The 23,522-nt window shown below is 39.8% G+C and overlaps 2 protein-coding genes across 6 annotated transcripts in view; one reads left to right on the top strand and one right to left on the bottom strand.

The window, feature by feature from the left end:
• LOC114010661 (skin secretory protein xP2-like) overlaps window positions 1-5,005 on the bottom strand; it is a 40,402-nt gene extending 35,397 nt beyond the window's left edge. For all 3 annotated transcript variants that reach the window (XR_008747000.1, XR_008747001.1, XR_008747002.1), the window contains exon 1: window positions 4,707-5,005. The gene's annotated coding sequence lies outside the window, so the exon portion shown is untranslated. The remainder of the gene's footprint in view (window positions 1-4,706) is intronic.
• Window positions 5,006-5,155: 150 nt separating this feature from the next.
• USPL1 (ubiquitin specific peptidase like 1) lies at window positions 5,156-23,432 on the top strand. Of its 3 annotated transcripts, XM_055802776.1 has the most exons (9): window positions 5,156-5,317; window positions 10,420-10,586; window positions 11,145-11,273; window positions 12,433-13,090; window positions 15,344-15,430; window positions 15,847-15,976; window positions 17,212-17,337; window positions 18,000-18,160; window positions 19,325-23,432. In XM_055802776.1, exons 2-9 carry the CDS (start codon window positions 10,488-10,490, stop codon window positions 21,223-21,225), a joined length of 3,291 nt encoding a protein of 1,096 aa, XP_055658751.1. In that variant the 5' UTR covers window positions 5,156-5,317; window positions 10,420-10,487; the 3' UTR covers window positions 21,226-23,432. The 3 variants fall into 3 exon arrangements, with proteins under 3 accessions (XP_055658751.1, XP_005232105.1, XP_013150394.1); XM_005232048.3 differs by lacking the exon at window positions 5,156-5,317 and having other exon boundaries at window positions 5,610-10,586; XM_013294940.3 differs by lacking the exon at window positions 5,156-5,317 and having other exon boundaries at window positions 5,611-10,515.
• Window positions 23,433-23,522: the final 90 nt, after the last annotated feature.

The raw sequence follows: 23,522 nt of genomic DNA, 5'->3' as shown, positions 1-23,522 counted from the left end.
TTCAAGCTTGCTCTTGCTGAACATCACCATTCTCAAAACTAATGAATCACCTTACTGATAAAATGTCTTTGAATTCTGCCATAAGTCAATCACTTAAAACTATAATCACAACAAAGAAAAACACCCGCAACCTTAGAAATCTCAGACTTCCATGCAGAAGAACAGAAAGCCAGTATAAAGGCCAAACAAAAAGGAGAGTCAAATATAACATGCCTTTAAAGAACAATATCAATTAAAGAAAAACCAGTATGAGACCAGAAACCATATCACTGGGCATAAAATACTATCTGTGATTTGTTCACTTAATTTCAAAACACTTGGCTTGCTGTAAACCTTTTTATTTTGTATGTCTTTCAACCAATGCATCTCCAAACTTTCACATCAGTTTTTAAAGTCCTTACCATCCTAATCAAGCTAGCCAAGATCTTTGCCCTTGGAGATGTGAATTTTGTTTGACTGTTCTTATATTACATCATGCTGGGTCCCATTCAATTTCTTCTATCAACATTAAAATGTATTTTCTATTTATGCTGACTTGCACTAAGCATAGCAATGCAACACCGTGATGCCACAGGAATATAACCGAACTATTGGAAGAATCCTAAGGACACAAGTGCACAAAACAGTGATCATACAAAAAAAATGATCATACCAAACATCACCCATCTTTACATGGGTTTCTGAAGCAACATTTCACATTGATACTTTCCCACTAGAAATATTCCTGAAAATAATTCATTTCTGAAAACACAAAAGCTATTAAGTTTTGGCTATCGTTCCCTACTGGAATGGAGTCAGAAGCCTATGGGCTGTAGGACAGGGAGGTAAAATAACGGAAAGAACAGAATGAAAATGAAGAAAAATTATTTTGAGGGCCAGCTACAATTCCCAAATGGAAATTTTTGCAATGATTTTTGAGAACACTGCATCAGGCCTAAAGTGTTGCATTTCTCTCTTTGCTACAATGTAGCAATCTCTTTGCTCCTGTTAAGTATGGCAAGATAAGAGCTACTTCTAAGAACTAATAAAAAAAAAAAATTCAAAAAAGTGTCTAACTCAGAGCAGTGAATAGATTTCTCCTGTTCTGGCAATGATACAGACCCCATAACAGAGAAACAATGTAGCACTTATTTTCAAAAAAATAGGGGGCGGGAAATGTCATAAAAATATAAGAGGCTTTACTCCAGAAAAAAGGGTTTAAACCAGTAGTGGTTGACAGAAAAGAACCTGGCCTCATGTTTTAGCTACCGATTTTATAACTTGTCTCAAAAAAAGATATCCCCGTCTTTGCAAAAATGCAAAAACCAAAGGATACTACATGTATACATCAAAATCAGTAATGTTAGTAGTTTGTGGACTTAGAAATAGTTATGGAGAGCAAAAAAGTTTACCATCACAGTAATCTTGCCTTCATACACACAAAAATTATCAAAATTGAGATTATCGTTAATAAGCTTTCTTGTGGTATATTTAACAGAACATTAATAACGAATTTGAGCATTAAACAGAGAAAAAAAAAAGTATAGATATAATTAATTAGTTACTTTAGCCTTTTCACATTTCCAAAACGGCACTTTGTAAATTTAAATTTTAATGTTCTTTTGTTAATTTTTGGAAAAAGCAGAAGGAAAGCCAAGCAAACATAAAACCTGAGAAACAAAACCTTCAGAGCAAGAGTTTTCATTTGGTACCTCCCACTCCATATTCAGTTTCTCAGGGACCATCATGCAGTGACAATCTGGTTAGAAGTAAGCAGCCAACGGGTGTGTAATTTGCATGGGAAAATATTTTTAGAAGACACGCATGAATAGCATATGTTGTCAGCCTGAGTACAATCTTCTAAATATATGCTCTGAACATTATTTCTCCAACACTCGTAATCATTTTCCAGATAACGATTCCTGGTACAGATACGTTACCGTCTGAAAACAACATGTGTATGATGCCTTAAACAACACTCATTTTAGAGTTCACCTTGGGGGCTGGGGGGAGCCTCTATATGATTATGTTTTCTCCTCCATATCTGAACATACTAACAGAAAAAGAAGAGTGGTTTTTTCCTGTTATACTACATGCACGATGTACATGCCAATAGAACTCAGTCATGGAAAGTGCCCGTTTCAGATACACCTTTTAAAAATATAATAAATTACAATGAATTCATACTTAAATTGTTTTAAAGTCTTTACTGCCAATGTAATCTCAAAGTTGGCAAATTATGTTTGAAAATAGAGGGCAACAAAAGGATACCCTGATTCAGAAAGTTAAATCAGATACATATGTTCATTTGCCTGAACCAAAGCAGCTTCAAAAATTGTATCAGAAAACCCTCTACTCCTCCTATGTTAGGAAAAAACAGTTTAAAAAGGTAAAGATGGAAGTCAGTAAAACCAGAAAAAAGTCGTGTGCTCATACATTGTTAGTCAAATCTAAATATAGTCACACTGACACAACATGCTGGAGAAAACAACGTTTGAGCAAGTAACAGTCTAACTACATCCCAAAGTCATTACCAGTCCACATCTGGAACACCCAAACCAATTCCTGGTGACTCTGGAGTTTGCATCATGTAGTAATTATTACTTTAGGACTGTTTTGTTCAGGCCAAACAAAGTTCTATTTTACTGCAAGATGAAAAATTTCAGGTTTTTTCCTTTGCCAACATGCAAACTCTCTTTCTAAAGCACATGGAAAAACTCAGATCTGGATTCTTTCTCTGGCCCAAGCTCTCCTTTCTTTAACTTGAATGTCAGTGTGGGAAAATGGAGGGATACCAGTAAATCATACTGTGCTACTTCACAGTATATAGAAAATACCTGATATTATAGAATGGTTTGGGTTGGAAGGGACCTTTAAAGGTCATCTAGTCCAAGCCTTCTGCAATGAGCAGGGAGATCTTCAATGAGATCAGGCTGCTCAGAGCCCCATCCAATCTGACCTTGTGCGTTTCCAGGGATGGGGCACCTACCACCTCTCTGGGCAACCTGTTTCAGTGTTTCACCACCCTTATTGTAAAAATATTTCTGCCTTACATCTAGCCTGTATCTACCTGCTTTTAGTTTAAAACCATTACTCCTTCTCCTATTGCTACAGGCCCTGTTAAAAAACCTGTTCCCAAATATAAGTTAACTTACCAAAAAAGCTGGAGTGGGGGAAGACAAAACAGAAAATGGAGGCATTAGGTCGCTTTAAAAATCTTAACAGCTTCAAGTCATGAATTCCAATGGATCAGAGAACTGGAATCTATACTGGACCTTCTTCAAAGCCAGTCCATGCTAACAAGCAGGAAAAATGTCTACTTAATCATTGTGGAGCACAAACACACACAAGCAAACGCCTAATAATCATCTGTTAGGCAGTATATGCTTGAAACAAAAGCTTATGCTTGGTGGAAGCCAAAAACAAAACAATGAACCCTAGCCATCCCTTGAAAAAGTAAAAAATTAAACTACGATGAAAACAAGCTAAAAATTTATTATTGAAATTAATAAACAGAGCATATATTAATTTTTGTATATCCAAATACTGTATTTTAACCATGAGTAAGTATTACTAGGGCTAAAATCACAATACTAAGTCCTAAAACACCACGAGAAAAAAATCTTTGCATACATACAACTACCTAATGAAACTACTTAACAGCATTCAGCGGACTGCGTTATTGAATGTTTTAACAGTCAGAGGAACCAAAAAAGAGATTAAATACACACACTGCATTTGATGAGTATGTAGAAACACCAGTCTCAATGGCTTTAGAGCAAATCAGTTCCTTCTCCTACTCAACTTACCAAAAAGCACTTTACACTTTTGATCAAAGTACACAGAAAAAAATACATTCTCCACAATGAAAGCATGAATGAATCAAAACTCAAGATCAATCTTAAAGAAAAAAAAAAGCACTCTTCACAAATTACAATCTTTCCTCAGAACTGCTCCAGCTGAGCAAAATACCCTCAAACATCAATTCAAAAACTTCAGAACACTGCTGTACAAATTAAAGGAATAACTACAGCAAAAAGATAAGATGATGGATGCTACAATGGAATAACTACAGCAAGAAGACAAAATGATGGATGCTACAATGGGATAACTACAGCAAAAAGATGATGGACGCTACAATGGAGCCATCGTACTAACAGATTATTTCACGGTGTAAATCATGTAATGCTAAACGCTTTTTAAAAATGCAACCAAGAGTAAGGAGTCAGCAAAGCAGAGGCAGGCGCTAAGAGAAGGCATTTTTGGTGCAATCTCCTGACTCATGCCAACCCCGGGCCTCGGGGACCGGACTGGCTTGGCCCGCACCGCAGCCCGCACCGACCTACACGCCGGGGCTCCGGGGCTCCTGCGGGAGCTGGCGGGAGAGGGGCCCGCACGGTTCCAAGGCCGCACCGCGGGGCCGCTGGTGCAGAAACGCTCGTTGAGACCCAGCGCCCCGCATCACCTCAGCCTCCTGAGGCTGAAACATCCCAAAAGGGCGGCCGGGCAGCCTCAGAGAACAGGTTCTCTAAAGGGAGCTGCGCTCGGCCGCAGCGAGAGGCAGGACCGGCAGAACCAGCCTCTCGGCGCTAGGAGGGAGGTGAGACCCGAGGTACCGAACCTCGGGCGAGGTTAAACCGCACCCGGGGGCTGATTTTAAGCGTGTTCAGTGAACTGCAAGTTAGTCATCGACTGCCTGGCCCGAGCAAGACGCGCAAAGGCATTACCAGGAGGAACGCGGCTGCGAGGCGGCGGCGCGGGGCCCCCCGTTAGCGGCCGGGCCCGACGGGGCAGGGGGGCCGCAGGCCCAGGGCGGGCAGGGCTGCCGCCGCCCGCCGCCGAGCTGCACCGGGCCCGGCCACCGCGCTTCGCCCCGCCGGCGGGCGGAGGCACCAGGCTCGGGTCGCCCCTTTGCTGGGGAGCCGGGGCGGGCGGCGGCGGGGTCTCGCGCAGGCGGGCGGGCCGCGGCGCGGATGGTCCCCTCCCACCGCCCCGCACGGGGAGGGAGGCGGGAGGGCAGGTACCTCGGGCGCCGCTGCCGCTCCCGCCCGCCGCCCGGCTCCGCCTCCGCCGCCTGCCGGCAGCCTGGCGGGGCGGGGCGGGCTGGTGGGGCGCCGGGGACGCGCCGGAAGCTGCGCAGCAGCCGGGCGGGCGGCGGCGTGGGCTGGGCTGCGCTTTACGGTGCCGGCCGCCCCGGGGCGACGGCGGCACGTAACGGCCGGTGCCCAGCGGTGCGGGCCGCGCCGGGAGGCCGCCGAGGGAGCCCGGGCCTGGGGCTGCGTGTGCCTCGCGCGGCGCCGGGGACCGGGAGCGGCGGCGCGGCGGCAGCAGCTAGCAGGTGAGAGCGGGGCCCGGCAGGCCGGGCGGCGGGAGGGGCGGCCGCGGCGCTCGGCGGGGTGCTTGGAGCCCTCTGGCGGGGGGCGGGGTGCCCGTTCCGCGGCGGAGCGGGGCCCCTGCGGGTTCCGAATGCCGACTGAGTATTTCATGTCAGTAGCTGCGCGGCTGAGGCGTGCGGTCCCTCCGCTCGGGTGGCGCTGGCCGGGAGCGCCGTGCGATGGAAGGCGCGCTCGCTGAGGCACGGGTGCACGCATATGTGCAGACGTGCACCGAGCACAGGCTTAACATAGGTTAGCTGTGGATGGCTCTGGCTGCGGGCTGAGGGCTCAGGCGGCCGTTTCCCCGCGGGTGTACGCGGCAGCCCAGCGCCCTCGGGGGCGGGGGGCACCAGGCGGGGACCCCTGGGTGGGAGCTGGCCCCCCTGCGCCAGGTCCCTTCCTGAAATCCTCCATCTCATAGCTGAGGCTGTAATACGCTACACTAGTTCAGGCTTTGTTTGCCCCACACTGCTCACTGTTTTTTTTCCGGAAGGACGGAATGATTTGTCAACGAAACGGGTAGTCCCTGTCCCTTGTCATACACGTATTAAATATGAAAAGGTTTAAGAGAAGACTGACTGTAGAAGAAACTTTTAGAACAGCAGAGTAACAAACGTTGTGAGCATCAGTTTTATCCTGGTTCGCCTTAGGTTGGGTTAGGCATCTTGCAGGGAAGAAATTTGTGTTTGCCTCCACATAAAGAGATTTGCAGTTATGCACAGCAGTTACAGGCTGCCCAGTAGAGAGAGTTACCTTGTAACAGCAGTGATGTCTTGTTATAGTTGCACTTAATGGAGCACATTTTGTAGCCAAAATTGTAATTTTTTTTTTCTGTGACTTGAATTTTTATGGTTATGACCTCAGATACAGAAAAACGTTCATAGTCTAATTTCTTCTTGTATAAAGAATGGAGAGGTGACTAATAATGCAATGGATATTTTCCTTTTGTTTGTTTCTTTTCATCTTTTCAATATCCCCTTGATGAAGGAAAGAAGACTTGTAAGATGATTTACAAGAAGGCCAGTTTTAAGTGTTCTTTTTAGTCTTTGAACAAAGGGGAGATGTTCTTTTCACTGTAATGTAGTCAGTGTTTTGTCACCTGCTTGCTACAGTTTGTAACTGATTTTTATTTATAAGGTACTGTTTCACAAGGTACAGCTTACTATTATGAAAAGGTCCAGGTCCCTTTTACCACAGCATCATGCAATGGTTTAGGCTGGAAGGGACTTTTAAATCTAATGAAGTCTAACCGCCCTGCTGTGGGCTGGGACAACTTCCACTACATCAGGTTGCTCAAAGTCGTGTCCAGTGTGGCCTTGAACATTCCCAGTGATGGGGCATCCACAACTTCCATGGCCAACTTGCCCCAGTGTCTACAGAATTTCTTCCTTACCTCCAGTATAAATCTACCCTCTTAATATTTAAAACAGTTGCACCTTGTCCTGTCACTACAGGCCCTGGTAAAAGGTCTCTCCATCTTTCTTATAAGCCCCCTTTATGTATTGAAAGGCCACAGTAAGGTCTGCCTGGAGCTTTCTCTCCTCCAGGCTGAACAACCCCTACTTTCTCAGCTTTTCTCCATACGAGAATTGCTCCATCCCTCCGAACATTTTTGTGGCCCTCCTCTGGACCTGCTCCAACAGGTCCATGTCTTTCCTGTGCCGAGGACTCCAGGTGGGGTCTCACCTGAGCAGAGTAGAGGGGTAGAATCACCTCCCCTGATCTGGTAGCCACGCTTCTTTTGATGCAGCCCAGGGTCGGACGGGCTGTCTGGCCTGCAAGCATACATTATTGGCTCATTTCCAGTTTTTCATCCACCAACACCCCCAAGTCCTTTTCTGCAGGGCTGCTCTCAATCCCTTCATCTCCCAGCCTGTATTGATACTGAGGGTTGCCCTGACCCCGGTGCAGGACATTGCACTTGGCCTTGTTAAGCCTCATGAGGTTCGCTTTGGCCCACCTCTCTAGCCTGTCAGAGTCCCTCTGGATGGCATCTCTTCCCTATAGCATATCAACTGCATCACTCAGCTTGGTGTCATCCACAAACTTGTGAGGTTGCACTCAGTCCTGCTCTCTATGTCATTGATCAAGATATTAAATAGTATTGGTCTAATACAGACCCCTGAGGGACGCCACTCATTACTGGTTTCTACTTGGGACATTGAACTCTTTGGATGTGGCCACGCGGCCAATTCCTTAGCCATCTAACAGTCCATCCATCAAACCCATATCTCTGCAGTCCTTCCCCTCTTCTGTCTTCTGCCCTGTCAGCTCTTTAGCTCATTGAACCTTCTCACAGGCCAATTTAACTCACTAGAATAGTAGAAAAACTTGTGCTTTACTGACGTTTCTGCTGGTTTGTGAGCTCATTTAGCTTGTGGAAAGTCTGATAAGGATGTGAGCTGTCAGAGAAGGTAGGGGGGAGAGAAAGAAGAGAAGAGAGACCTCCCTATTCTGCAGCAGTGAGCCATTAGATCAACTCCTCTACTCAAGGAAACGTAACAATAGCCTTAGTAATTTTATCAGGTCCATAGCATATTTTGCATTACATTTTTCAAGTATCCAGGATAAAAGAAGGAAAGTAGCATAAATGATTTTAAATGTGACTCTGTAAGCTTGAAAGCACATTCCTGTGTGCTTTCCCATCTGTAATACGGATACTACACATTGCTACAATGGGTTGTTTCAGTACTTGATACAGCAGTCTTTTAATTGTCTGTTTTTCTTGGCAGCTGTTGATCTGATGCCCAATTTTTGTACATTGTGCAAAGTTCACTAATAACTTGCTGTAATGTTACAAATACTGCAAAGTACAGGCAGGCCACTTGGTACAACTCTGCCTATCTAGTACTGGCAGATCAGTTTTATTTGCTTGTTGTGTTTATGTCCTTGAAATAAAAGGACAATTAATACTTTTTAAATGTTCATTATATTCAAAAGTGCAATAAAAGTCTTTACGCCAGTACTATAGTACTATTGCTGGGTGATAATAGTTGAGGGAGGTATCGTACATCTCAGAACAGTATTTAAATGATAAAAAGAAGAGCAGAAGTAACAGAGAACATAACCAAAAAAAAAAATTGCTTTCCTTTTGAGAGGTATAATGGGGACCTGCAAAGAAATAAATACATTTTATAAAACGCAGGCATACTTAAAAAGGAATAACCTGCAGGTTGTTAGTGTTACTAACCTTTCAGTGTGTGTTGTATTTGTGTGGTGAGAAATTGCCTGGAGTTACAGTTGTGTGATCTATGTATTTTATTTACTCTGGACAGCTGAGACTGCTTCAGGCCAAGGAACTGAGTAAAAGTCCCCTGAACAAGTTAGAGGCATTTTTTTTTACTAGCTATAGAATGGAGGGTAAAGTTTTTCAGTGTTTTAGTGTGGTTGGTATCTGCACAAATTGTATAAAAAAACTCAAGGTGCTCACTTGACTATTATACGGTAAGAGAGTTGAGTCACAGTGTAATAGTACTGTTGCCACTGCATGAAAAATTGGGGAGCTTGGCTTTCCTTTATAGTCCAACAAGCTTGTATACTTTAAGCTAATTCATTAATTTTTACCTTGAGTGAGTCTGGGACCATGGTGTTTCTTGCACATCTTCCAACTCTACTTGGAAAACTAAGAATGCGCTCTAAGGCATGTGGGTTGATGTTTTTATGTTCTTACCTTCCATTACGGCCATTAGTTTTATGAGTCAGGGTATCTTTGTACGCTGCAGCATGGTAATGCTGAATGCATTGAACGTGTCCTTATCATCTCATTTTGACTTTCTCTTTAGTTGCCATTAGAGATTGATTTGAAATGAGTTGTTAAATTTTTCCTAGTGCTCTTTTTTTTATTCATGTTCTGTTGGATTTTAGCATTCTGTTCAGTTCTATAGGGTCAATCCTTGCCCAGTATTATAAACAGTTTGGGTTGAACTGGTATTTACACAGGTCTCCAAGAATATCTTGGGAAATTTCTTTTTTTGAAAGGAAGTATGATCTGAGTTAGTGCTATAGTGTAAGAAAGGGTTGAAAGGACATCATGGTGTGGGAGAGGATGTTGTTCAGTGAAAGTGATGAAAAGGGAACAGTCATGGCTGAAAGATATTACATTGATGACTTCACAATTCAACTTGCCTTAATTATGTCCTACATCTTAGAGAGATGTATTTATTCTAGTTAGTTCCATTTGAAGTCAGCAGGAGCAGAACTGGATCCCTGTAGTTCTAAATCTCTGTTTTTCTGGTTGATTCAGGGTGTAGTTAGCCTCAGTGCCAGTGAAGGAGTGGACTTAGGGATATGCCTTCTGACGTGCATCTGGTTCTTACTGAAGTTGTCCTCCATAAATGTGTCTCTGTGCATGTGTGATGTGTGAGAAAGGCAAAATTTCCCCCTGAATTTGAGAAATCATTTGAAATAGAATGTTCAATGTCACTTGTAAAATATGCAATGGAGTTATAGAGCAATGGTAACTGTGGAAGAGCTTTAGTTTGCTAGGAAGTCTGTAACCCTGTTAAAATGACATTAGAGGTTTCAAAAAAGTGGCAGTGGCAGCAGGATGCCCTTCTGTAGTTAAAAATTGCAATGTTTGCAGGATAAACTTTTAATAGTTTATTATGCAATGAATTCACTGTTTTGAAAGATGCAACAGTGGGTTGGTTTTTTTTTTGTTTTTTTTTAATGTTCCTCAGCAGCCATCTATAACTGTATGGGATCTTATTGTAGCCATTTTTAAACAAGTTCTTTCTTTGAGGCTTAGGTGCAGTAAGCTGAGATGCTCAGGCAAAACACTGATGTTTCTGTAAAGCATAATGCACTTGGAAAATATGCGAGACCTTGTAGAAAGCAATGCGTAGATAAGCTTGCAAATTCAAGGCCTAAAGCTGTTAAATCTGTTAGGTGACTTAAAGTTTTGAGTTCATAATCTGCGCTAGAAAGTAAATATTTTCAGTGAAGAAAATACTCTTCTGAATCCATTTTCACAGAATGTGCAGGCTGCATTATTGTTGGTGTATTTTTTTCCCACAAAATTTATCTAATTTTTCTTTAATTGTTTTATTCACTTCTTATTTTTCAGGAGTCTTTGAAAAATCCTTAGTGGTCATGACATTGTTACAAGTGACATAAATTAGCCAGTGGCTCAGAATGATGGATACCCAGAAGACTACAAATGGTTTGCAAGTGATTGGAGAAGGGACTGGTATAGGGAAATCGACACTCCACATGGTGGGGTATTTGGGAAAAGTCAGTTGAAACTTGTTTTACATGTGTGCAAAGTTCATATTTTTCTCTGCTTTGAGAGATTTTTAATTGGTCTTAATTTTACCAAAAAAATTCTCAAAATTATTTTCCACGGAAATCTATAACAATGGCGAAAGATTAAGATTATTCTAAGTAAATCTGTGCCTATGATTTTTTAATGGCACTATTTTTATGACTGTTTGCATTCCTGTGAAAACTGATTTGTGTTTCAAAGATCTGAGCTTGTGCTCCCTGGCGATAAGTATCCTGTGGTTCAGTTCAAGTAGAACGAAAAGTTGCTTAATTGTGTTGTTAAAGATACCTTATTAAATATTTGAATATTAAAATCAAAATATAAATTTATTTAGAACACTAGCATACAAAAATATATCCTATAAATATTTAAAAAATCTAGTTTACTCTTTAAAATTCTATTAGGTATTATACTTAGAAGTTGCACGCTGGTTTTCTGTCTTGGTATAGATGTATGTCTTATGTTGGGATAATACATGAAATACATAAATTTATGCTGCTTTTTAAAAAAAAAAATTTTTTTTTTAGAATTGTAATCCTGTGGAAACAACTGCATGTGAGTATTGTCCAGCCTGCAAAGAGAAGGGCCAGATCCAAGTTTTACGGACTTACCGCATTAATTTTCAAGAGTCCATTCTTCTTTGTGAAAATCCTCAGGTATTACACTAACGGTTTTGTTTGTTTGTGCAGAGGCCTTTACCTTCAGCAGTTACACCTCTTTTAAGTTTAAGATTGTTGTTGGTGAGCAGATTGTTGAAACTGGACCCTTTTGAGTCCATATGCTGGATGATGTTTGCCTGTGTACAGACAAAAACGTAACTAACCTGTGTAAATGCACTGTTTAGGCATAGCTAGCTACCCTGAAGAATTAAAAAGAGTAGATAAGAATGAACAGAGTTTCCCTTATGCAACAAGGGAACACAAATGATACTAAATAAATCTGTGTACGCATCAGAATAGTAAGGTGAAAATTTGATAATCCAGGTAACTAAAACATGACTCTTGCAGATGTGAGTCTCCTATTTTCCCTTCTTTATGTCTGGGTAATGTGAATAGGTTTGTTGTTATAATTGCAGTGGGTTTTTTTTTTTCTTTTTTTTTTTTTTTTCCTTTTTTCCCCTTTTAAGTTTTAACTTTACTTGGATTTCTGTGCTGCTTAATGTTTGAGTTGTGGTTTTGCTGTCTCTCCCTTCTTCACTGCTCCGTGTACATGGGGAGGGTGTAGCAATCTCATATGGACTGGTGCCCTTGTAGAGACTAGGCCTTGTGGGTCTCCGAGTTGCTTTTCCCATCCTTCCCTGCTTTTAAATAATCATAGTATTGTTCTGGAGATTGGTAATAGTGATTTGACTATATTCTGGTTGCAGACTAGCCACATATATATAAAAGACCCTGCCAACACCTGGTCTGTGTTGGGCTAGCCTGAAAGATACCCTGCCAGTTTTGGCGCCAGTGGTGTCTCAGGCACCTGATGATAATGCCAAATCCGTAGCCTAGAGGAATGGATTTAGCAAAATAAGAGAAGAGGGCTCTCCTTAGTAAAATTAGGTGGTTTTCAAGGGTTGGAAGCCTTTACTGGAGAAGTAGTGTTGATGATCACTACTGATATATTTACTTCACAATTGCTTATAAGACAGGAGTTGGAAAAAACAGTCTTCCTGTCATACATATGTTGAATTTATGTGTTTATTTCATTAAAATATCACTTTCCAGAAGTCTTACATTCCATTTTAAGAGTATGGTATATACATTTTTAGCTCCTGTACACCTGAAATTGCTATGTAGATCTCACTGTAACTTTCTTTCTTTCCTTTAGTGTATCTATCCACTTGGCTATAAACCATTAAACAGCATAATTATTTCTGCTGGTTCAGAAAATCATCAAGTTCCATCTGTCCATAAGAAAAGGAAATTGTGTGATGTCAGTGACTGTTCTCCTTCTGAATCACATCCAAAAAAATCAAGAACTAATACTGTGGTAACAGTTGAGCACACTAACAATACAGACCCTGTTGTCAGATGTTATCAGAATAGTTTATGCATTCCCAAGTCAAGCCTACATGATGTATTACAAAATGACCAGCAAAAACCTAGTAACAATGTGGAGTCCCGCATGCAGAAGGCAGATCTTGAAAAAACTGCCAACACCAACAGCTATCAACAAAGTCCGCCTAGGACTTCTAGTCCCAAAACACAACTCTTGCCAAATTCTGAACTTTTCTCAACAACGTCTGAAATTTTGCTCAAAGATGATAAAGATTCTGCTAATAACACAGATTTATGTCTTCAGTGGAGAAACATACATAATCTTTGTTGGTTAGATTGTATTTTGTCGGCACTAGCACACTTAGAAACATTAAAATGTGCTCTAGCAGAGGAATATAATGATGAGAAATGTTTACTCCAGAAACTCTTAACAAACTATAATCAAGCAACTGTGCTTCTGAATACCTGTAAAAGAAGTAAAGTAGAAGGTGAGTAAATTTAGCTGCTGTTTCTTCGTATTCAGAGTGATCTTACCTGCTACAGATATGTGGAATTTAGTACAGTGCACTTAAATATGCCTCCTTCTATTTCAGGATCACAAAAAAATGAGTTACAACCCATTACTGTGACTTTACAATGTGGAGTGCTTAATCTAGCAGAATCCTAGTAACCTTATACATTGTTTTTCTTGGGGCAAACAGGCACGCTTTGAAGGCATCAAACACTAAGCATCTCTTGATTTGTTTTTTTGGGTCATATCCCACACAGAGAATTTGCAAATTGATGATGTAATTGAGCCTTACCCTGTTTCCTTCCCCTCTATTGGTTAACATATTAAGATGCTGTTCTAATCTTAATCTTCAAAATAATTTCTCTTGTGTTTTATATCCTTTTATAAGTGGGCAGTTGCCTTGTCACACCAAAAATAGTAAAGCTGTGAACATATGTTCTCTTTTGGCTGCAGCTGCACTCGAAGGAATGCTTTCCCTGAGGTCTACAAGCTCTGGTGTGGGTGATAGTGCTTTCTAACATGTTTCAGTCAAAATTAGGCAAACGCATTAACCTGGTTCTGGAACCTTGTCTGGAAAGGGTTAGTGAGTGCTCACAAGTGCAGCTTAATAGGTTCAAGGACTGTAACTTCCAGGCACTGGGGCAGTGATGAGCAGCTGGGGGCAACCTTCCAGGCAGCACAACTGGAGTCAGAGGAGGATGTGACACTGTAATCTACTAGTACGGCCTTTGATCATTTTCTGTGCTGTGGACTCAGTTTAAGAATCTTAAACTAAGACGTGTTTTTCTTAGTTCTCTTGACCTGGCCTGTTGGTGTCGTAAGTCTGAACTTCTAAGTCATCATCTGTTAGAGAATTAATACAGATCTCTGGTTAGCCGGTACGTTTCATGATTTATTTTTTTTCAACAGACATTCCAGGGAAAGTTTGTGGTTGAATATATATAGACTATAGTCCAAGAACAGCATCAGATAACTTGAAGAAATTAATATCTTTTCTGGGAAAAACAATAGGTGTATCAAAAATTGTTTAATCCACCTTGTGGCAGAGAAGACATACTATTTTTTGGAGGGGAACAAAAAAAAAAAATTCCCCAAAAGATTCTGAAGTAGTTCATGTAATCTGCTTGCCAGAAAGTCAGGCTGTTTGATTTTAGGTTTCCAGCCTATTACCTGGAAGCATTCTACCATCACAGAGCCTGTCTCAGATGTTTTTCTTTCTCCTCTGTTGTGCTGTATTTGCAAAGGAGCTCTGGTGTGCAAGAACCCTTAAATGGGGATATTGAGTGTTGGAATATAGTCTTGTTTGTGATAACTTAAACTTTTTCATTTCCAGGCATTGCTGCAAACCCAGTTAGTTTATTTGGGGAACAGTGGATAGGAGATTGGATGAAGAGTACTGTTGTGGAGAATAGGTGTAATGTTTACTCTGCCCATCTGTGTAGTTTTTCAGTATCTTTTACATACAGCTGTTCTTAAAAACAATCAAAAGCAATTGAGATGCAAGAAACTTTTTTACCTTTTTATATATAGATAGATTTTATAAGTATTAGTTTCAAGAGCTATTCTAAATCCTTCCTTTAATTTGTGTACGTTATGATCATGATTGTGTAGTAGAAGTTTTATTCTTGCTTGCATTTAAAGAATGCATTTGTGTAGAAACAACTAGTAAATTTAAAATACATAATAAGATACATAAAGCACACAAAGTATTTCTAAAACTATTTTAAAGGCTGACTTAGGAAATCAGTATTTAATCTGGAACAATACATTTAAATGTTTTGTTATGAATTGTATAACATCATTAGAAAGCATGTAAGCAAATTTTTGGACTCTTCATCTTAATGTTTACGTTTTAAAATCCACTCTTAATCTCTGAATCTCCAGGGTTTGTAATGTCTGGTTACACTATCCTTAAATGTTGTTACTATCTAGCTGTTGGTACACGCTCTTAGCCATAATTTGTCAGGTTGAGTAATTACTGGTTAGCAGGCTGCAGTAAAATGTCGACAACTTGTGTAAATTCTTCTCTAATTTTCAAACCTGTGAATACCAAGCACTGGCTATTTTACCAACAGTTTTAAGCAAGTATGGATCAGTTTGAAAGGCACCGGTTTTCAGAGAATGAGTGCATGTTAGGGTATGTATGAGGCATGTTAGGGTTAGGCACGTGTATGAAAGGGTGGGGATGTTACACATAAATACACGAAGGCATATGTATTTTTTTCTTTAGATGTTCTTCCAAAAGCAGAATCTTACCTCAGTGAAATCAGAAACAGAATGTTTACACAGCTTCAGCCTCAGCTTAAGTGTGAATTGGGTAAGTAATTAGCATAGTATCGCAGTATTTACTTTCAGGAAACTCTACATGTAAAGCCTTGTATGTCAGTACATAAAAATAAGCGTGTACAGATGCATACAAGACAGTTTGCAAATACATTTGTTTTTATTGGTGACATACATATACTTTACAGTGTGATCAGCTGGTTTGTCCCTTGACTGTTTTTGACTTTTTAGAGAGCATATTCTCATCTTTGTAACTATGCTGTAGTCATGAAATCATCATTGGTAACAACCTAATAACATGGATCAGTCCCTTTGCTGTGAGGATTAGAAGTACAGCCTTGAACAGATAACTGGAATGAAAATCATAGCACTAAGCTTATCTTCCTTTCTGAAGTACTGCAAGCTGATTTCAAATATTCAGTGGCTGTTTTTTCTGCCCCATCTTTGAAGGTATGAAGGAGAGCCCAGTGTTTGCGCTCCCTCTACTCTTACGACTGGATCAACAAGCTGAGAAACTATTCTTGCATTCTTTCTCATGGAAGTTTGAATGTTTATGTTGTGGCTACAAATACCAGGACCGGTGAGATTTTTATTTAAGTAGCTTCTATATAACTGTTCTACCTTACACTTTTAAAATTTGCATATAATAGTTGGCTTTCTTCAGATCTCCAGGTTTTGTACAGCTTAAGCTTGCTGGTGAAGTTTTACTTTTTTTAGGCTAGCATTGGCAAATAGTTTACTGCTATGTCATATATTAGGAAACCATGTTATCACTTAATTAAGAAAGAAATAATAGGTAACTGTGTGAGTCCCTGGTCATGGTCACTCTGATATTTTGCTGAGAGTATACATATTGTTGCAGTTCTAAAGAATATAGTCCTAGTACACTTTTGCTATTGAAGAATATCTGTAATATTCATTTGGATTACAAAAAAATCAGATTCTCATACATATTTACCTATTTTCAAATAGTATTACAGGGAAGGAATTTCTTTAGAATTGGTTTAGTTCTCTGTAGCTGCAGGTACAAGCTAGTAATTTAGACTCCTTTTAGAGTCATCAGAAAAAGAGAGACACCTTCAGAAGACAGCTAGCATCATTTGAAAACACCTGTTTCCTTCCGCTATCTTAGGTTTATACAATAAAATTGTAGATCCCCAAGTGAGATGCGATTAATGCTGTTACGCTGCCAGCCGATGTGTAGTCCTGGTTAATAGGATGTGTTCAAGAGGCTTTGTTACATACTGTTTTTTCTTTAAAAGTTGAATAGCTTACGTTGAATATAAAGGAAGTCCTTTCTGGGGCTAATGAATGAATAAACTATGTTATTTCACTTTAATATCCCGTACATTGTATTTTCATACAATATAACCTCTGTGTAATCTCTGCTCTGAATGTACTGGTTTTTGAAAGCTAGACCTTGTATAACATGGATTCTGAGGTAATTTGTTACTGCTTCCTTCTCTCCTTGAGATTCTGTATTAGCTAGTAAATTACGTGGATCCTGGTACAAGCTCTATCTTATGCTGGAAAGGAAACAAAGGTAACATGCTAAGGGAGAAAGAGCAAATAATGTGAAACTGAAGGCCACAGAGCTGCTGAAAACAAATGATGACTGATACTGTTTGGCAGAACTGAATTCAGTGCTGACTTGGACGTGATGCAGTCACAGTGGAATTCACACAAATGGCATGAATATGAAGAGAATTTGGCTTTGGCATAATGTTTTAATAACTTTTTTTCTCCTGGCAAAGTGTGTATATTTATTGTTTTCTGATCAGCAACTAAACTTATTTTTTCTCTGTGTGTGTCCAGATGTAGGAAAACACTAACAACGTTCACAAATATAATTGCTGATTGGCATCCACTTAACGCTATTCATGTTGGACCATGTAATAACTGTGGTGATAGATCTCAAAGAAGACAGATGATTTTGGAAAAGTAAGTTTGCATATATGAACTTGAAAATAAAATACATAAAATTCTAAGACTTCAGTTATTGAACGTATCACTTTCCAAACCAAACTATTATCTTGGGTTTACAGAGATGCTAAACTTTAGACTCTGATAAATACTCACTTTTAAAGATTCTAGATCGTTCTTAAATGCTGAAATGGCAAATAGTGTTTAATAAACATGAAACATAGAGCAGTGTTTAACATGCTGACCAGCACATGTGTTTGAGCCAGGTCAAAAATACCAAGTAGTAAATATAGACAACTGATATGCAGTGTCAGCCTTTTCACAACCCTTGCCATTGCTGGGTAAAACTGCTGTTTGATCATCTGTTTACTAGTTTGATTCGGGAACAATGTCCTTTCCTACTGTGGTTATGCCACAGCTGTCTCCTGGGTTTTTTCACCACTTCCCAATGACCAAAATCCCTTATGTGATGTTGGGTTTTTTCCCCTAATCTGTAACAAAATAGAATATCCAGTTGGAGCATTCTTATCCTGTGACTACTGTGCAATCTGAAGAGTCCAGTGTGAAAGCAGAATAGCAAAGGCGGAACCACATACTCTTTGAGCTGCCTTACTTTTTCATTAGGATCTTTTGCTACTGTTTCGTTTTAATAAACTGGTTCTTTATTGTTTCTTTATTAGAGTACCCTCAATATTAATGATACATTTTGTAGAAGGCTTGCCACTTAACAACCTGAAGAACTATTCATTTCAGTTTGAAGAAGACACCTACCAAATAACATGTGTTGTTCAGTACCAAACAGATAAGAAGCACTTCATAACCTGGTCTTTGAATCCGGATGGTAAGAAACATAAATTCTATTATAACACTTCATGAGTCTATATCAAATACTGTGTTATGGGTTACTGCAATAGTCTCAACAGTCCATCTTATAATATCAAGGATTTCTTCCGTCTGTATTATAAACTTCATATTAAAATTTTGTGAATAATTGTGGGAACTTTGTTGCTCAGGGTGAAGGCTTCAGTTTGGTGTAACTGATTTGTTCAGCAGCGTTCTGTCCTACACTGTACTCACTGGCAAAAGTTATTTGGGTAGAGTTTTTTCTCTTCATTACTTTGTAAAAGTTAAAAAATACTGTCTGAGCATGGCTGTGGGACAAATGATATTGGTTATTTTGAAGCCAGTTACTAATCCATTCTTGGCTGGTAGTGAGGGAACCTATGAAACTACCAGCATTAACTAAGTTTCTTTTCGTTTATGAACAGTACTGCACCTGAGGAGGCAGGGAGAGGCACAAATCCGTGTTAGAAATGTTACTAGTGGTGCGATGGTCATACCATTAGTGGGAACTCCATAATCAGTGAAGGTGAAAAGTTGGTATTTTGATTCTCATGCTTTTGTAGAAAGAATGGAGTGCAGTCTTATCAAGCATTGGGACAACATGAAAATTGTCTAAATCATACTGCCAGAGTTTAAATATGAAGAGGGAGCCGCTGGGAAATGCCTAGTTGGGAATATCCTGTACCTCACAGATAATCTATTTTAAAATTCTTAAAGCTGTAAAATATTTGCTCATGATCTATGAACAATTTGCAGATGATGAGGCAGATTATTAAAAGGAACAGTTCCTTTTTAACTGCCTGCCTCCCAGCCAGGCAATGTAAAGGTCCACAAAGAAACTTAATTTGAGAGATGGTTCTTCCCTCAGGGCTGTGGGTTTTTTTCAGACAAGATGTCGGCATCATTAGCTCAGACAAAAAAAACCCCTTAGCTTTGTTTTTTTGGTTGATGTATTAATATTGCTGGAAATTCTGCTTGTGTTTGATTTTTTTACAGTGGAAATATCCTGGTTTTCTCTGATGTAATAAAGAATGGAGAAAAAAACTCTTTATTTTCTGCTTGTCAGGGGAATGGGTTAATAAAAATATTTGACAAGTATCTGAGGTAGTGACTTAAATTTTAAGTCTCTGAGTCTCTACACTGGTTGCTATTTGTTTTTCAGGAACTTGGCTTGAATGTGATGATTTAAAGGGGCCATATTGCAAGAGACATAAAAGATTTGAAGTTCCTGCTTCAGAGATTCATATTGTTATCTGGGAAAAGAAAACATTCCGTGTGCCAGAAAAACAGAATTCGCAATTCCAGAGTAAAAATATTGAAGATTTTCTTCCTAATAATGTACCGTCAAATTCCACAGCGTCACACTGTGGTTTTGGTAACACTGTAGACAAAATACTTGCAGAACATCACAAAGAAAATTCTGTGAGAACTCCAGATAAGAAACAGCAGCAGGCAGCTGAGGATGAAGGTATTGTTCATCATGGTTTAGAAAATCTGGCACATGATGATCTTGTAACACTGATGCTTGAAGAAATTCAAGTTGACTCAGAAGGTAAATTGTTGCTGAACGGACAGATGGTGGGAAATAACTCTGTTGTTGAAACAGTCACACTGCAACAGCAGGGATCAGCTTTTTCACCTAATGCTCCATGTACAGGAGAGTTTGCTGGAGCTAGTCTATCTATGAGCAATAACTGCATGTTATATGAAAATTCCAGCATTTGCTTACCTCTAGAAGAGTTGAACCCAGCAAATTCTACTCCTGTGCCCAAAATACATGACCCTGACCCACCTGACTCATTGCTTGCTCGAAGAACAGGCGACAGAACTGATTTACCTAACAGAGAACATGGATTAAATTCACAACTACAACTAAACAAGAAGTGTTCAACTGTAGAGAATACTACACAAGAATCACCCGACTTGAAAGATGCAAGCAAAATCATAGTTAATTCTCAGGTCACCAATTCTTCTGCTGCCAATAATTCCTTTCAGCCTTCCCGCAAAGATCAAAAAAGAGGATTTGTAGGAAGCTGGGTAAAGAAATTATTAAACAAGAATAATTCTTTTATGCCTTCAAGTGCCTCAGCTCTCAAGAATGAGAAAAGTTGCAAAACTCCCTCAATGCAAAAAATAAGTGAAGTGTGGTTGCCAGTCAAAGGAGCAAGTAACTTTGGTGGATTTCAAAGCAGAGGTACAAACAAATCAACTGAGATCCCGAATTCAGTGGTTCCTCAGAACAGTAATACTCATCCGTTATCAAATTTCAAAGGATTTTCTCAAAACACTTGTCTTCCAAGAGCAAGTCATACCACTCTTGAAGGTCCAGCTTGGAATAAGTTAGGAAGTACATTGGGTACCTCAGGTAAAGTCACTCAGTTCCATTCACCTAGCTTTAACTCTGGGAAGACAGAAGAGTCAGATAGTGACAAAACAAAAAAACTTCGCCTAAAACTGTTGAAAAAACTTAATGCTAAAAAGAAGAAGTTGGCTTCACTGGACAGGCTAGCAGTGGAACAGACGAAACAGGACAAACCTGTGAGTGGAGATGTAAGCACCCAACCACAGACTGAATCTCACAGTGACAGTGAATTATTGCAGAGCTTTTTAAGGGAACTGCAATATCAGATTGGTGTTGCAGATAATGAATCTGAATTTAACGCAAACTCTGTATCAGGGTGCACTAGCCATAGTAACGGTGATGAAATACTGGCGGAATTACTGTCCCCTACTTCAACTGTTGCTTCCTTAGAAGCTCAAAAAAGTGAAGATGAATGTATGTATATGGAAATGGTGGACAGCAGTGTTGCAATGACAGTGTCTGGTGAGACCTGTGTGCCACTTGCAGCAATGACAAGCAAGGACCACAATTATTACAGTCCTGTAAAGGACAGTAATTCGGAACTTCATACAATAAGCAAACCCAGTGTGAAAAAACTTGCCTTTGAAAGTCCTACAAGGGAAGATATCCTTGAAGACCTGTTTTTCATTTCAGGACCAAGCTCAATGGCAGGTGACATAGATTTACCTCATTTTGATGAAACTCTGTTTGAAACTTGGTAAATATTCGGTTTCTTGGTTTTAAGTAATTTTCAATGTTATGTATATTTTGAAGCAAAGCACTATTATATTATATTTTCTAACTGATTTAATTGCACACTGGCTGTACTTGAACAATTTATATTTGTGGTATTTTATTTTCCTTAAAATTTTATTGTAGCAGACAAATAAGGTTTTAATGCATTTTATTTTTCTAAGAAGCAGTTATTTTAGCTGTCAGATATAATGATGATTTTAATTCAAAGCTCCTATGAGTCTTAACTTTTGCTGCTTTTAATGTGGAAAACTTACCCATATTCTACCAAGTTTGAGAAGTAATGAACTTCAGTAGTCTTGATGATGTGATGGTGTAAGAAGTATTATTTAAGTAGTAGTGATTTATTTTACAGGATCACCTAGCTCCTGAATTTAGTTTGTCTGATGTTAAAAAAAAAAAAAAAAGGTACCTTCTGTGATCAGGGATGTATGTTTGCATCCTTTGATACAAAGATCATTTGCAACACTAAACTCAAGCCTGGTATTCTGTTAGAGACTCTGTTCTTTTTGGAATTACTGTTCTACAAGCTCACCCTGATGTATACACAACACCCCTCAGATCCAAGGAAGGGTGGATATAAGGTAGAAATTTTCCTATTTGAAGTTATGGCATATACTGAGTTTTGATCCTGAGTAACTGAAAATATAATTTGGTAGAATATTTTTCTGAGCCAGGTTATTTTATAAGTAAAATTAATAAGATTTGGGCCAGAGTTTGCAGCACTAAGAAAAAGTATCAGATGTGACTTTTAGTTATTAATAGCTGCAAATTCACTAATAAAAGAAAGGTTTCTAAGAATTAAAGTTAACTGTAAGTTAGCACCTATTACTGTTGTTACTCAATTTTTCATAACCAGAGCAGTGCACCCCGTCCATATACGAGCATGCCAAGGAGAGGCAAGGTCAATAGAAGGAAAGTAATGGAAAATGTAGCAAGACAGCAATGAGTAAGCAGAGCAATTCACATCTTGGTGTTTCTGGTTTGTATAGCTTTTGTTTTGCTAGCTGTGAGTCTAGCTAGACACAGAGCTGAGGGTATTATATGCTAAATCAGATTAGCTGTACATTTTTCTTGCACTTGGAAATAACAAGGATTTTATCAGCAAGTCCTTGTTTCAGCCATTTTTAGAGGTGTTCTGCATTTTATCATTGTTTTAGAACCCAAGTCCAAACCATGAAGTCTTCAGTCTTAGTCTTCCAGGAGGTGCAATTGAACAGAACTGTTACTACAAGGCATTGACTGCAGATTTAAATGGTCTTGGGTTGCTTGAACCAGGTTCAAAAAGTTCGATAAACTGTCAGTAGCACTGAACTCACCTTGCCATGCTGTTTCTGATGCAATTATGTACCAGTTTATCGGACTGGCACTTCAGACAATGAAGGGTTTAATTCTTGAAATATAAGTCTATGTAAAGAACTTGAGCTCCCTTGTTTTAGATGTTGTAATTGGTAACGTTACAGCAGAGAACAAATCAATGGTTTCTGAATGTAGTGCCACTATACTGCTGGTGAAATGTTTGCCTGTTTGAACTCCCCTATTTAAAAAAAAAAAAAAAAAGGTGACTAAAATTACAGTTTGATTTATCAGTGAATAAAACAGGTGCCTCTGCAAGACTTGAGAGGGGTAATAGGATATTTCTGCAGAGTTTTCCAACCAGTGGGTTCTATATATGCAAACCGCTAAAGCGCAGTGTGTCCTCCAACCTTGACTGCTTCTTGCAGAGGTTTCCCCAAGCAGTGGGGAGCTGTCTTCAAGTGTAGATACCATCTGTGACCGACTGGATTGCAGCTGCCTGCAGCTGTGAGGTGGAAACTCCTTCACCAGTGGCTCAGGGCATGACACACACAGGGGTGAGCAAAGCAGCAAGCCTGGGATTGGCGTGATGCAGAATGCGTAGGGCAACACGAAGAAGAGAAGATGAGCGAGTCCTGGTGGTAAGGCCTATAATAAGAGAGAGGACTATAATAAGCAGAGAAGGGGATGGGGGCACATCCACTATGCATATATGCCTAGAGAGAAGCAAGAATCTGGTCACCACTGGCAGCACCTCTGCAAACTGGTGTTAGGAGTCCTCTGTCTGCAGCCGTGTGGGATACAGCATGGGTATGTGTATGTATAGAAGCTGCGTAAGCAAATAAATAGTATTTGAGATTAAAGCAAGTCTGAAACTAAATCTCTTGGGTTGCAAGTTCTTTGCTGTCTGTTTTTTTCTGGAATAATTAACTAAAGATGATGCTGTGCAGATTTGTCTGTTTCAGTAATT

Source organism: Falco peregrinus, chromosome 4 (genome assembly GCF_023634155.1).
Source record: "Falco peregrinus isolate bFalPer1 chromosome 4, bFalPer1.pri, whole genome shotgun sequence".
In the NCBI taxonomy this organism is placed as follows: domain Eukaryota; kingdom Metazoa; phylum Chordata; class Aves; order Falconiformes; family Falconidae; genus Falco; species Falco peregrinus.
Note: the sequence above shows the minus strand (reverse complement) of the source record. Positions and strands in the feature narration are given on the sequence as shown.